This window comes from Temnothorax nylanderi, unplaced genomic scaffold, assembly GCF_030848795.1.
Source record: "Temnothorax nylanderi isolate EJ_2023f unplaced genomic scaffold, tnyl_v1.0 TNYL_tig0814_pilon, whole genome shotgun sequence".
Classification (NCBI taxonomy): Eukaryota; Metazoa; Arthropoda; class Insecta; order Hymenoptera; family Formicidae; genus Temnothorax; species Temnothorax nylanderi.
In genome coordinates, this window is record NW_027249876.1 from 1,303 (window position 1) to 15,487 (window position 14,185).

General features: G+C 36.9%; 2 protein-coding genes across 2 annotated transcripts; one reads left to right on the plus strand and one right to left on the minus strand.

The window, feature by feature from the left end:
- Positions 1-3,333: 3,333 nt before the first annotated feature.
- Positions 3,334-6,827, minus strand: LOC139785493 (nose resistant to fluoxetine protein 6-like). The gene is made up of 10 exons (XM_071724645.1): positions 6,536-6,827; positions 6,179-6,344; positions 6,018-6,103; positions 5,845-5,943; positions 5,650-5,776; positions 5,306-5,480; positions 5,031-5,173; positions 4,711-4,945; positions 4,316-4,364; positions 3,334-3,783 (listed from the first exon to the last, which is right to left on the minus strand). Exons 1-8 carry the CDS (start codon positions 6,646-6,648, stop codon positions 4,781-4,783), a joined length of 1,074 nt encoding a protein of 357 aa, XP_071580746.1. The 5' UTR covers positions 6,649-6,827; the 3' UTR covers positions 3,334-3,783; positions 4,316-4,364; positions 4,711-4,780.
- A 2,975-nt stretch (positions 6,828-9,802) lies between these two features.
- On the plus strand, positions 9,803-13,858 carry LOC139785491 (serine/threonine-protein phosphatase 6 catalytic subunit-like). Its single transcript, XM_071724643.1, has 8 exons — positions 9,803-9,837; positions 10,561-10,681; positions 10,777-10,899; positions 11,154-11,316; positions 11,393-11,472; positions 11,550-11,655; positions 11,780-11,941; positions 12,028-13,858. Exons 1-8 carry the CDS (start codon positions 9,803-9,805, stop codon positions 12,216-12,218), a joined length of 981 nt encoding a protein of 326 aa, XP_071580744.1. The 3' UTR covers positions 12,219-13,858.
- Positions 13,859-14,185: the final 327 nt, after the last annotated feature.

The following is a 14,185-nucleotide window of genomic DNA, read 5'->3' on the forward strand; positions in this document are numbered from 1 at the left end:
AGGACGGAGGAGGTATAAATAGGTAGGGGGGCAATAGATAAAGAGGTCGAAAAGTTGACAAAAAGAATTAAGATGGAAGTAAGGGTGAGAAGAGTAAAAAGAAGGGCAGAAGGAAAGGGAGTATGGTGGGATGGGGACTGTAGGAAGTAGAGGGAGGAGGTAGAAAAGTTATTAAGAGACTGGAAAAGAGGAAGAAAACACAAAGAAGATCATAAGAGAAGAAAGAAGGAGTATAAGGAAATGTGTGAGGAAAAAGGAAGAAAAAAGGGAAATCTGCTGAAAGAGGCAAGAGAGGCGAGAACAGAGAAGCAGGTGTGGGAAGTAATAAACAAGGAAAGGAGAAGAAGGGTAGAAATTAATAAGGAGATAACAATAGAGGAGTGGGATAAATACTTTAGGTGATGTTAGAAGGAACGGAATACAAGCGAAGGCTAGGAGAACGAGAGGAGGGAGAGTAAGGGGCGGAGGGGGAAGTGGAGAAAGAGAAGGAGATAGGATGGGAGGAAGTAGAGAGAGTGCTGAAAGGGCTGAAAAAGGTAAAGCGGCGGGAGAGGACGAGATAGAAAATGAAGTGTAGAGTTATGAGGGAAGTGGTTTAAGAAAGGCGTTATGGGAAGTATGCAGGAGAGTATGGAAAGGAGAGGGTTTTCCAGAGGCGTGGAAGGACGGAGTAGTCGTTCCGATAGCGAAAAAGAGGGGCAAAAGAGGTGAGTGAGCATAGAGGGATTACGCTGATGCCGACGGCGTACAAAGTGTACGCGTCGATATTAGCAAATAGGTTGAGGGAAGAGATGGTGGAGAAGGGGATGATTCCAGAAAGCCAAGCAGGGTTTAGGAAGAGGAGAGGAGTGGTGGACAACATTTACACACTGAATTATGCGATAGGGAAGCGATTAAAGAGGAAAAAGAAGGCTGCTTTTGTCGATCTAAGGGCAGCATTTGATTCAGTGGACAGGAGGGTTTTGGGAAGATGTCTGAAAAAACCATGGGTGAGTGAGAGATTGGGAAAGAGGATCATGGAAATATACGAGAAAAACAAGGAGTGTAGTGAGGGTGGAGGAAAGATACGGAAGGAAATTTTGGACAGCGAGAGGGGTAAACGGAAAAATTAACAGAGCCGATCAGGATTTAACTCGAAACCTTTCATTTTCTACCTTCGTAGTCTGTTACTGTGTGTTGCTTCACAATTGCTTTATCCCACATAACAAAATGTTGGCAGTATGCCGACAGCATGCCAGTAAATTTATCTCATAATTTCGCAGCAAGATCTTCTTATGCTGTGTTTTTTATTCTATTCGATTTGATTTTTACTACCTTATAATCTGTTTTATCAATAAGTATGCCAGTTTACGTTGCATCTCAATTTTATATTTAAATATAAAACTGCATTATGAGAAAAATAAAAAAAAAGAAAAATTTAAATAGTTTTAGGACGTTACAAACATGTAAAATGATCTAATATTATCAATAATATATTCACTATTATTTAAACTGTACAATTAGTAAAAGAAATATGGGTAAATTTTATTTTTAATAATTGCTTTTGAATGATTCGTTTTTACGTCTATGGGTTTTTACGTCTATAATTATATAAGTAAATTAGGTCCTCATCAGCATTAATAAAGTGCGGTGTTTAGTTTTCGAGAAATAAGAAGGTGTCGCTTTAGAGGACCTATGTCGATATTAGCGACTTACCTCTTCACTTCTAATAAAAATATAAAAAATGTATGGTTGTATATTCGTGATGAAATAAAATAAATGCGCGCGCGTAGCGCGCGCCTGTGTTGTTCTATTCGTGAAATAAAATAAAAGCGCGCGCGTAGCGCGCGCCTGTGTTGTTCTAGTCCACTTTTAAAAAAGGCGTGTTAACTGAGTGAATTTCGTTTGTATCGAAAAATTGAAGCCTCTTTTCCGCGATGCCGATTGGTTATCTCGATGCGTTGTGCGAGTTATTTGCAGCTGTCATTGTATATTTTGACAGTTGTGTGTATCAAGGGTTAATAGTGTAATAGTAATAGCATAATGTTAAAGCTAAATGGCGCGCGCGAAGCGCGCGCGTCTGTAATGTCTAGTCCACTTTAAAAAGGCGTGTTAACTGAGTGAATTTCGTTTGTATCGAAAAATTGAAGCCTCTTTTCCGTGATGCCGATTGGTTATCTCGCTGCGCTTACTTCATTTGCAGCTGTCATCGTATATTTTGACAGTTGTGTGTATCAAGAAGTTAATAGTGTAACAGTAATAGCATAATGTTTTCGTTTGTATCGAAAAATTGAAGCCTCTTTTCCGCGATGCCGATTGGTTATCTCGCTGCGCTTACTTCATTTGCAGCTGTCATCGTATATTTTGACAGTTGTGTGTATCAAGAAGTTAATAGTGTAATAGTAATAGCATAATGTTAAAGCTAAATAGCGCGCGCGAAGCGCGCGTCTGTGGTGTCTAGTAATACAAAATAGTATGTGTTACACGTACGGAAGTTGGCTGTTGGTCACGAGCGCGGGTAGGCGCATGAGCCGAAGGCCGAAGGCTCATGCGCCTACCCGCGCTCGTGACTAACAGCCAACTTTCCGCACTTGTAACACAATATACTATAATCCTTTTCTCGTTCGTTATAGCACAAATGTGTTGTTAGGCCAAACGTTCTGTATCTTACAGCCATGGGTGCCACGAGGGATCCATTCTGCAGAGATTGTCATGGCTATTGGCAGCGGCTACTAGTGTGCTGACCTTACTGTCAATGCGTCGAAATTCGCGAGAGAATTTAGTCTACCGACAATCGCGTTGACCGCGTGGTTCACCATCTTTATCAGAAGTTCACCCTTCAGATCGGTCGGCGCTTGTGATGTGCCCTCGGCGTCTTCTTGCCGTTTATGGTCCGCGATCACTTCATCCCGCAAAATTGTGCGAAGTATAGCATGCAGCTGGAACGTGGGCTGAACCAAACAGCGCGCTGTGGCGATCGCGCTAGCGGTCAATGGTCCGCAAACTCCTGCAAAAGAATTAACATCGTGAAACCTGAAAGAATTTGGCAACCGTCTGCACAGTAACGAATATCGGATTTACTACAAGTATTTCTATATAACATTTGAATTTATCCAAGCACAAGGGATGTCTATATCAAGATATCTTTTTATTTTCACGTCGACAGACGAGAAGATTGAGATTGTGTCTGACTGACCTATAGTTGTGAGAAATTCGAAGATATTGGGCGTCAAGCGGAAGGGTACCGGTCTCTTTGCGTCTAACTCTCCGGAGATGTCATCGATGTCGAATTTGAAATACGCGATGTCTGACTGGGTTAGACCGGAATCCTGATGCACGTACATCATGTCGGGATTGAGTCGCGTAAAATTAAGTACGTATTCGGCAAAGCATGTCAGCGACAGCTGCAAGGTGAACTAAAAACAGAAAGATAAAGACACGATGAAAATACATATGTTGCATTGTAGTTTTTTACATCAGCAATAAAGAATATTGAGGATTTCATGATTTAACCTGTTTATACTAAACATACACTTTACGTTGGTTTGTGTACGACGGCTTTAATGTGCACTGAATGCGCACCAGCTCTGCCAGTGAAAAACGCTATTAGAAATCAAAGAACGTTCTGCTTAAAACATTAGCATATAGAATTCTACATTAATTACCTTTTAATCTCACTCGGTCTCTCGTTCAAACGATGGCTTGGCGCAAAAAGACAGGAAATACCACCATGTTTCTTGATCTTTTCGCGATTTTCTGCCGATGTTAAGGCCCGTATTCATAGCCAGTTTTATAGATGTTAGCCTTACATTTATAGAAATAAACCTCAAGTCGTAAGCAAATAAACCAATCTTCGATTACTGCAGATGCGGGTTTAATGTGAGATAATTTTTCATTTTTAAGACTAATAATAAACCAACAAACGCTAAAATTAGACCAACAATCATCAGCAAACGATTACGCATCGATTAGACCGTTTTTTAATTAAAAATGAGATTTTTCCGGCTAACTTAACGCTAATTTTTCTTTTTTAATTAAAAAAAAATTAAGAACCAACAAACGTTGTAATTAGGCCAAATCACCAACAAACGACCAACAAACGATTAAAAAAAAAAATTAATAAAGTCGAAGTTGACCGGCTAAGTTACCGGAGCTACCGGTAGTACCCTTTATATCATTAACATGCTGAGGTTAGTAGTGAGGTTAAAAAATGTTGAAATGTAAAAACCCACTTTTAAGGTATAAAGGGAAATGAGACATCAGAGGCCGTATATAAACATCGGCTAAAAATATCGAAAACCGGCAGCAAAAATGTGAAAAACATATATATAGTTACCGAGCTCGCAGTGCGACGTTGCCGTGTTTTTAGGGTCGAACGCCAAGATCTGTGAGAGTGCTGCAGTTTTTATTTCTTTTCTCAGAAACTAGTCAGTGAATCATCGTGAAATTTATTGAGAATCTATGCCAATGTATCCTCTATACATAGTAATTTTTTCAAGAATTGTTCTCTATTTTTTCTTTATATTCTGAATGCATATATTTGATAATCTGTCAATCTCCATAAGAACTCATACGAAATTAAAAAGTTAATAACTTTTGAACGGGTCAGACAATCGATCGCAAAAACACAGGTTTTTGGGATATATAAGTGCACAATCTCTATAAATTTCACCTTTATCCCTCTATTTTGACTTAAGCGATATACATCCTTAATAATCAGTTTTACTTTACCTCGGATCTTGTAGTCTATATTATTCAATCGTCCTAAAACTATTGGCACGTATTGTATAACATTAAATCATTAAAGGTATGTGGTTTGTATACAAGATTCCATTTTCTTTCTATATGGCTTATTGCGGTACTTAATAAACATTTTCATTAACAAAATGTAGGGCATCTCGAACATCAAAGATAATACATAGGAACAAAGGTAAGTGATTATAATGTATCCCAAAGTCATAATAATCTGGAACCATAAGTTAAAAAAAATTAATGCATTTTTCACGATATTCCTCTATTAATGCTGAAATTTCAAATATATGTATACTTACAAAGGACAGTAATTCAAAATGAATCGACGTTTCACCATATAAATGAATCGCTTGTATGATGATCGGATTTAAAAGATAAGCGCAGTATGTGAGCCTGCTAAGAGGAATCCAGCCCTTGAATGAGAGTAACTGATTAACGATGCCTATAACAAAGCAAGCATACAATGATAAAAATGATGTTTTTAAACTATGACAATGTTTAAAATATATCACTAATATATTAAAAATATGCCGATTTTTATAAGATGTGTTTATCTATTAATGAATAAACGAACCTCCGTGTTTAGTGGAACATGCTATTACAACACATGCAATACATGTGCCCCAAAGTGTTCTGTTCAGTGCTACATAAATAGAAGTAGCTAGAACGGATCTGTATCGATAGTAAGACAAAAATAGTACGAATACTTTGCAAAGAATAGCCAGGCACCAACACAAAATTATATGTTTCTGAAATGTATATGTCAAATTAATATAATACATTTTCATTTATGCGATACTATATAATTAATTTATATGAAACTAGTTAGTTTCTATAGAATAAGTTTATATATTCCATAAGTATTTTAATGACTATTTATTTTCAATATGTTATATAAAACAAAAAAATATACTTTACCTTTTTCAAAACAAAATTATTCTTTAAATGTAAAATGCAACCCGTAATTATCCCAATAATAAATGGATTCATTCTCATCCATGGTGGGATATAAAAGATATCTGCAAGATTGTTCTGTTCATCAAATCTGTAACAATAAGAAAGAGCATTCTCTTAACTTGATTTCTCAATAAGTAAAATACTTTAGTAACTTACGTCGCGATATATTCGTAAACGTGTGAAATATAACCGTTAAGAATAACCGAGCCTATAATTAAAAGTGCACTCAATATCGTAACAGCGGCATAGAAGTATCTGAAATTTATAATATATTTATTCAAGTATACTCGAAGAAGACATTAACTATAATAGTTGGTTAATTAACATACCTTATAGTCGAGAAAATGAAAAACAACGCCATAGCGATTACATAGAATTGCATATCATTGGATAGATACCAACTCCAACTCATGCACTGTAATGCAATAAAAATTTTAGAAAAGTTTTATTAGTATAATTTCAAATTGATCTTAATCAAACGTGTTTGTACCATTTTATCCATTCCAAAGAAATTATGTATGTACAAAAGATTTCTCCACCAATATTTCGCACAAGTTTCGTGCGACCTTTCGTACATGTAAGATTGCGATGTTTTATTAAACCAAGCCGAGCTTAAATCCGCTATTCCTATCACCGTCACGTAAGTCGGTGTCAGCCTTAAAAAGAAAAATTTTATTACAGACGCGTGTGAAAAAAAGAGAGTTAGTATTTAGCTTACATTGAAATCAATATTCAAATATCTTTGTAACATATTCTCTTATTTTAATTATTACTACAATAATTTTATTATATTGTTTGTATTGTTTTTTGTGTTCTTCAAACATATCATCATATAATAAAAACTTACCGAATATATCTTTTTATTACGTGAACAAAGAATTCAATTAATTTTTCTCCGCGACCAATCGGCTTTGGTACTTCGTTCCTTTTAACTTGTAAATACATATAATTCAATGTCATTAAACATGCGCTTGAAAAAAAAATATATCAACTGCTATGAATCCCATGTCAACTGCTATGAATCCCATGTATTTATAACTGTCAATGAACTTCCACAGCCATACTTTATTGTCTGTCAATACAAAGCAATTTTCGTTATGCGTAAAGAGTAAAAAAACAAAAGAGCTAAAAATGTCTATTCTAGAGATTTATTATAAATTACTTACCGAAAGAATTAAATGTATAATTACTAAAGATGTTGTAATCGACCCAACTGGCCAAATTTATTAATCGAAAAACGCTACGTTTCGACCGAGGATCCGGTCCTTTTCAAGCGTGTATACAAAACTCACAAATGTCGATTAGTCAAGCATAATGCCCTAACTACACCGAATCTAAAAGCTAAACGACACAAAATTAATTTGCAATTAAGTGAAAATTATATCAATATTATACGAAACAGAAACTTACATATTTGTGCGTCGGAATCTAAGTAATAACAAATTCGTTAAACGGTATATTTCGTGAAATGTTTGTAACATGACATAGCAGTGCGGTGGTACAATTTAGACTGATGAACCTGACAATTATAAACAGACTGGTGCCGTAAACAATAAAAGGCAAGAACATAGAGAGGGAAGCAGCGGAGAGGAGAGACCAGCTATATTTCTTTTATGATATGTTCGTAGAGAACGTTAAGATTCTCCGTGTCCTTTTGCAAATTGATGGTGTCGTCAAATTTTTTAATAAAAAACATCTCCGCTATTTCTCTCTTTCTGGTCTGTCCTTCCTTATGTAATATTTCAGGTTTTCCCCAGTCAAAATCATGCCCATAGGATATTCGGTGTTCACTCACTACAGAAAGATTGCTAGCGTGTTTTCTAATATCGCTCTGGTGTTCCCTGAGACGCGTACACAGATGCCTTTTAGTCTGCCCTATATATGTGGCCCTACAATCCCTGCAGTTAATTTTGTACACTATGTCAGTTTGTTTTAGGTCGTTAATTCTGTCTTTTGTTTGGTTTTGGTGTTTTAGGGTCAAGGGGTTATGGGATTACAGGATTACGGAGGTATAGAAAGATAATAATCAAAGTGCGATGGTTTTGATTATAGGGGTTTAGAAGCTTATGGGGCTATATGGTTATGGGGTTATAGGGTTTTGAGGGTTATAAGATCAAGGGGTCATGGGGTTAATAGTTTATGAGGGTTTTAGGGCCAAACAGCTAAATTAAAGCGATTATTGAGATGAGACAAGTCGTATAAATCATATTGTAAGATCACTTTATCAGGTTTTTGGGTTATTTTGCTTATGGGGTCATGGAGTTATGGAGTTTGTCAAAAAGGCCACTCAAATTTCGAAAGCCCTCGCTTATACGAACATTTTAAGCCCAAACTCAATATTTAAAGTCGCTTCAATTTTTGGACAGAGGGAGGGGCCACTTGACGTGGAATGTCACATATATATATACACATATATAGAACATATATTCGGTTTAAATGATACATCGTAAATTATAAACATGCAATATGATAAACACAAATGCAATCTCTTAATTTATTACACTAATATTTTCGTAAATACTATTATTAATTTAAGATTAAAAGATTAAAAGATATTAGCTAGTCAATATATTTAATTTAAATAGAATTCAAGAATTGTAAAATTGATCAATTAAAATATGCAATACAAGCTAAAGATGAGTAGTTGTTTTTTTACTAGCTTTTTAGATTTTAAATTGGAGTAAATGGAGTTAATAGCGATTCAGTTATAATTTTACGTACCTTTCAAGCTCCACAGTATTCGTTGATTGACAGCGTCTCGGAAATCTTTCAGTTCGTTCCGCATGTAGTTGAGTTCAGAACATCTGCCTTGCAAGCAATGGCATAAGCAGGCAATGTCTGAATACGAGTACTATTCAATTTATGTGCAGAGAATAACGCTAAACTCGTACAGATGCAGAGAATATATTTCAGTTCCATTGTTATGCACTTTTGCTTCCTTCTCGTTATCGTGGTAAATATCTGCACCAATGGTAAATATGCATAAAAGATCAGTACTCGCCAATTTTATCGCCACTTAAATATGTTGTAGAGGAGGTTTTTCTGAGTAATTCTACGCACAAAAAGTGGGGGGACGACATTGATTTACAAAATGTAGCAAATTAAAGTTTTACAATTTTAATGCTAAAAGAAGTAATTTTCTGATATATGTGTGTATAGACATGTAGGCTACCGCCCCTCCCCCGCAGGCAGAGGTGAGTGAGAGTAGACCTCGGTTCGCGTGGAAATCGGTAGCGGTGGTATCCCTAGATGGAAAACTGGGCTCCGTCTTTCGGAAATCGGAAGAGACGTTAAACCGTTGGTCCAAAGGAAATGGTAATGGTAAAGGAGGAAATTATAGGGTTGGGTACGTCCCTTCAAAACGCCCTTTAAGGCCCCTTCGGGGTATATAAAGTATACATCTTTAAGTTCAAGTTTTTCTTTAAATAAGGGCGATTAACAGAAATAGAAAGTTAATCAAATTTCAAAGTGAAATCTCACTCGCTAACTTACTTTCATTCACTTCAATTTATTCAACTAACTTTCTTGATTCACAAGAACCACTTTTACATGCAATCAGTGTATTTTCCTTGAGGCGAAAAATTTCAATTCAATTAATGTGATTTCCGCAGTTTTTTGACTTCATGATATTAAACATTTCTTTAAAATATTTAATAGTACTTATAATAAAGTACTTAATTCTGAACGGTATTGTGAGAACACTTTCAAATATATATAATTTATTGTTATAATTTTAAAACATTGTACGTATAAAAGAATTTAATCTTCTTCGCCGGACAACAAATATCTTCATGAATATTTTTCCTCCTCAGACACGACTCTAATGGCCAGTAGCATTTTCTTGCTTAATTAGTGTGAGTAATGTCACGCATTTGACCATTTGGTATCTGTGGCCACGACGGTAAAAAGATACCGCGCGAAAAGAAAATCCGGAGAACGCTAAAAGTGGGAATGACAAATCCGAGGAGCCAAGAAAACAAAGCTCGACCGAGGGACAAAAATTACGAAAAACAATGAAAAATGTTCATTAGTTATAGGGGAATCAAGTACGTCCATTTTCTCTCTAACAAATCTCGGCTATATATCACGCTACGCGAAAAACGTGTTTGCATCCATGTTTTCATTGCCTGTATCAAGAGACACGGTAGTGTCTCGCGCCAAGTATACGCGGAGCGAGACCGACCGTGACTCTTTTACGCGACGCGACGGGTTGCGAGTACTCGAGATGTTGAGATCTCGAAAACGAGTGAACGGATCAAGTTCTAAGTAGGCTTGATTGATAGCTTGGGGTCGAATTAGGGGGGGGGGGTTTCTCTTATAATATTTCCGCTACGTGCCCTACGAGCGGAGATATTGCGACGCAAAGTCGAAATGTGAAAATTTTTTTTAAGATACGGAGATACGTCGTCGTCTCTCAATCAATATAACATATATATATCAGAAAATGTCACTTTCACTTTTTCGACACTGGCGGCTAGCGGCGTTAGTATCGCAGTGCAGTGCAGTGCAGACAGTGCGTTTAGCGCGCTGTCATCAGTCAGTTCATCAGTTAACCTATTCTCGAGAGACACGGTAGTACGCGCGGAGCGAGACCGACCGTGACTCTTTACGCGACGCGACGATTAATTCAAGGTAATTGTTTTATGTAATTATCCTATAATTAATTATCTTATTTTATATATTACTGTTACTTATTTTACTGTTTATACTACGTTTACGTGAGTGTTTACATAGGTTAATAACCTATTATATTTATTTATATATTGACGGCAGGGAGCTGATACTGAGATCAAGCCCAGGTAGCAGAGTGACGTCAAATGACGTATTAATTCCGTCTTAATGACGTCTCTAACGTCATTAAGACGTCTTTAGACGTCATCTTGACGTCACTCTGCTACCTGGGAGGAGTCAAGGAGCCTGTTCACACGAGGCGTTTCTGCCGCGCGATTGCGGCCGCGCGTTAACGTTTGCACGAGCCGCACGCTGTCGCGAGGTAAGGTGCGACAACACGCGTACGCGAAACGGCAGTAACACCGTAATCGTGCCGGCGATATACTGAAAATTGAATTGCTTCGTGCTTATCTGGAGATTTCGTATCCCTACATCGTATTACCACCGCTGCCGGAAAAGAAGGTTCTCTACGCTTGGCAGAAAGTGACGACTGACACGTTCGATCCCGACTTCGTTGATCGCAGAAGAGCTGGACTCGAGGTACGTTTCCGATTTGCAATTATAACAGTATCGTGCGATGAATGTTGTACTAACCTCAAAGTCGGAGCATCCTTGCTCACCGCTACGGGATCGACGTAAAGTTTTAGCGGATTTTAATCTTCCGAATTAGCGTCGCAACAATATTAGTCTTCCATTATCTATTGCCTCACAACTTTTCGATTTTAATGTTTTGTAGCTGTATAGTTATTTGTACACAATCGTGATATTAATATACATCAGATTGTTCATTACAGTTCTATGATTTAGAGGAACTGTTTCGTAACGGTGGTCCCGTGCCAGATACAAATTACATATTCCTGGGAGATTTTGTCGATCGGGGCTACTATAGCTTAGAAACGTTTACTCGTCCGCTCACACTTAAAGCTAAATGGTCCGACAGGATAACGTTACTACGCGGTAATCACGAATCTAGACAAATCACGCACGTTTATGTGGATTTTACGGTAATTGGTCTCTTCATTTTCTGTTCTAGATGAATGCCAAAACAAGTACGGCAATGCTAATGCGTGGAAGTACTGTTGTAGGGTATTTGACTTGCTCACAGTTGCTGCCGTGAGTATTTGTATAAAATATTTTTTTAAAAATTGTAACTTTACTTTTGATTACGCTCGAATAAAATTCTGTTTTAGTTAATTGATGAACAGGTTCTTTGTGTACACGGTGGATTGTCTCCAGCTATTAGAACACTAGATCAAATTAGAACGATTGAAAGGAATCAAGAGATTCCACACAAAGGTATTAATTGTATAAAGTGATATGTCATTGCAAAAGTTACATAATAATAAAAGTTACATGACTGGATATTTACTGTTATTGTACAATAATAATAAAATGTCGTTGCTTAATTGCCATATTACAGGTGCTTTCTGTGATTTGGTCTGGTCCGATCCAGAAGATGTAGAAACATGGACAGTAAGTCCGCGTGGTGCAGGCTGGCTGTTTGGCAGCAAAGTGACTTACATGTTTATGGAAGTGAATGATCTTAAACTCATCTGTAGGGCGCACCAATTAGTTCAGGAAGGTATGTCTTTGCTCAAATATTTCTGTCGCAGATTTTTTTAAATATCTCAGAAGTATGTATTGATGACGCATATTTTTATCGTGCAGGTTATAGGTACATGTTTAATGACAAACTCGTCACAGTGTGGTCAGCCCCAAATTATTGTTATCGATGTGGTAACATAGCTAGTATCATGCAGTTCACGACAGTGGATCAGAGATCACCCGTGCTGTTCCAGGCAGTGCCTGATTCCGAGAGAGTAATCCCACCTCTAACGCCCACTCCGTACTTTTCGTGATCTATCTTAGTGGCTCATCTGTACGGATGCGGAAGAGAAATGTCTGTGTCTAGACTCTACGGAATCACATGATTTGATTGGCCGGATCCAGGCTGGTACCATGACGGACCCACAGATTCATGAGAATATATCACTGATTATATACATATTACTTTAGAAAATTTTGATTCCCTTAATAGAAATTATTTGATGCGTTCTACGATCAAAGTACGATACTTAGAGAGGACTGAATTGTCGTGTGATTGATCTTATTCAGGGAATGTTCTTTAGATTTTTTAAGAACTTTATCAGGTTTTACATGTTGTAAAGCTAACTTTTATATATCTACATAGTATCTGCCATTGCATCAGCCTGATTTTTGTAGCTCGAGAAAAAAAAAACGATATTTTGCATCAGAGCAAATGTGAACATTCTGTGGTCTAGACGCTTTTGCTACTATGTACATTCTGTAGAGCATTCATATCTCAGAGCAGCATTCTGGACTTTAATGTTCAAAAGACTAAGAGCTTTTAAATAATTTATGAGCGCAAATAACGCAAATAGTCCAGTGCTGTGTGTGAATATAAAAAGAAAAGAAAAGAAATATCACGTTTAAACATTCCGGCAAAAAGTACACTCTCTGAGTACAGTGAATGCTTCTCTGACATTACAATCGTTGTGCGTAGAATTCAGGTTTATTAAAGCGTGAGCATATATAGTACTGTTAAGGTCTTCCTGAACATATAAATGATCTGTTGCTGGTACTGTTAGGTACTGTGTGTGCTGCGTACCGTTCTTTTTTCTTCTAAATGCGCAATCGGTGTTCTTAGCAAGAATCGTAAATTCGGCTCTTTTTCGCCGAAGTACAAATAGCGTGTAGCAGTAGCCAAAGTTTTCCTGCTTAGATAAGGAAATCCGATAGCAGGATCGTTATAACATCTGTAGAGAGTTGTCTTATTATTTTTATGCACATGACATTTTTTACGCTTAATTTTAAGAAATTCCGAGCTCAAATATTGTCTTTAAACTACCTTGACACACATTGATGTTCTTTTCAAGAAAGATATCCACCGTTCGTTCGTCACACACACTTCTCTCTTCTATATATATATGTACAAAGCAATATTTTCAAATACTATTGCATCCTCCGAATCTTTGTACAATTTCCAATATTGTATGCCAAATCGCTGTCGTATTGAATAATCGTAATTAGCTAATTGTCATAAGTTCATTAATGTAGGGAGCAACTTGAAAAGAAAAAAAACCGAGACCCTTAGCAATGTACCTCTAAATTAATAAGCGTTTGTGTAATATGATGATACGATATTGATATATAATTAATGGAAATGCACCGGCCATTGCGTATCATAAGCCTGAATTCTGACCTTCGATTTTTGCTAGCTCACGATAATTCCTAACCGATCACAGACCCGACAAATACGGCATTGGCATTGTGGCACAGGCTGTCAAGTTGAGACTACTCTATTTTGAATTTTGTGATATAGACCGAAGGAGGCGTGTGCAATGGTCATGTCGATGTTTATAACGACTCTCCTTGTCGCACCATTCGAAGAGGTGTTTTGCGAAGACCCGTTATTCCAAGAAATGTAATAAACTTTTGAACAGTGCCTTCAGAACTATAACACGACGGTCTACTAGAAGTATAAATGCTTTCTTACTGACAGATAATCGATAGACGAACTAACATAAGGACGAAGAATCATACAAATATCAGAGCTTAACAGAGAATGTGTATGAGGAAATTTTTTATCATTTTTTCTTTTTATTCTATTTCATAAGCCTTCCGCTATTGTTTTGGAACGAGCCTTTGCTTTTTCGCGAAATTTTTCTACGATATTTACGTTTTACGATTTTACTACCTTTTAGGTCTAATCTTACAATTTTACATCACGCGCGCGCGGTATATTCTCTATCAAGTGACATGTATTTCAAAAAAAAAGATGTAAAATCTTTAATTTCTTCTTCAC

What these genes read in the sequence shown, in the direction of transcription:
- LOC139785493 (XM_071724645.1), bottom strand. Translation starts at nt 6,648, where the DNA reads ATGACATTGAATTATATGTATTTACAAGTTAAAAGGAACGAAGTACCA. An exon ending in GTAATAAAAAGATATATTCG is followed by an intron (nt 6,345 to 6,535) that starts GTAAGTTTTTAT and finishes TTTCTTTTTAAG; the next exon opens with GCTGACACCGACTTACGTGA. An exon ending in ATGTTCCACTAAACACGGAG is followed by an intron (nt 5,174 to 5,305) that starts GTTCGTTTATTC and finishes GCTTTGTTATAG; the next exon opens with GCATCGTTAATCAGTTACTC.
- LOC139785491 (XM_071724643.1), top strand. Translation starts at nt 9,803, where the DNA reads ATGTTTTCATTGCCTGTATCAAGAGACACGGTAGT. An exon ending in GAGCCGCACGCTGTCGCGAG is followed by an intron (nt 10,682 to 10,776) that starts GTAAGGTGCGAC and finishes GCTTATCTGGAG; the next exon opens with ATTTCGTATCCCTACATCGT. An exon ending in ACTTGCTCACAGTTGCTGCC is followed by an intron (nt 11,473 to 11,549) that starts GTGAGTATTTGT and finishes ATTCTGTTTTAG; the next exon opens with TTAATTGATGAACAGGTTCT.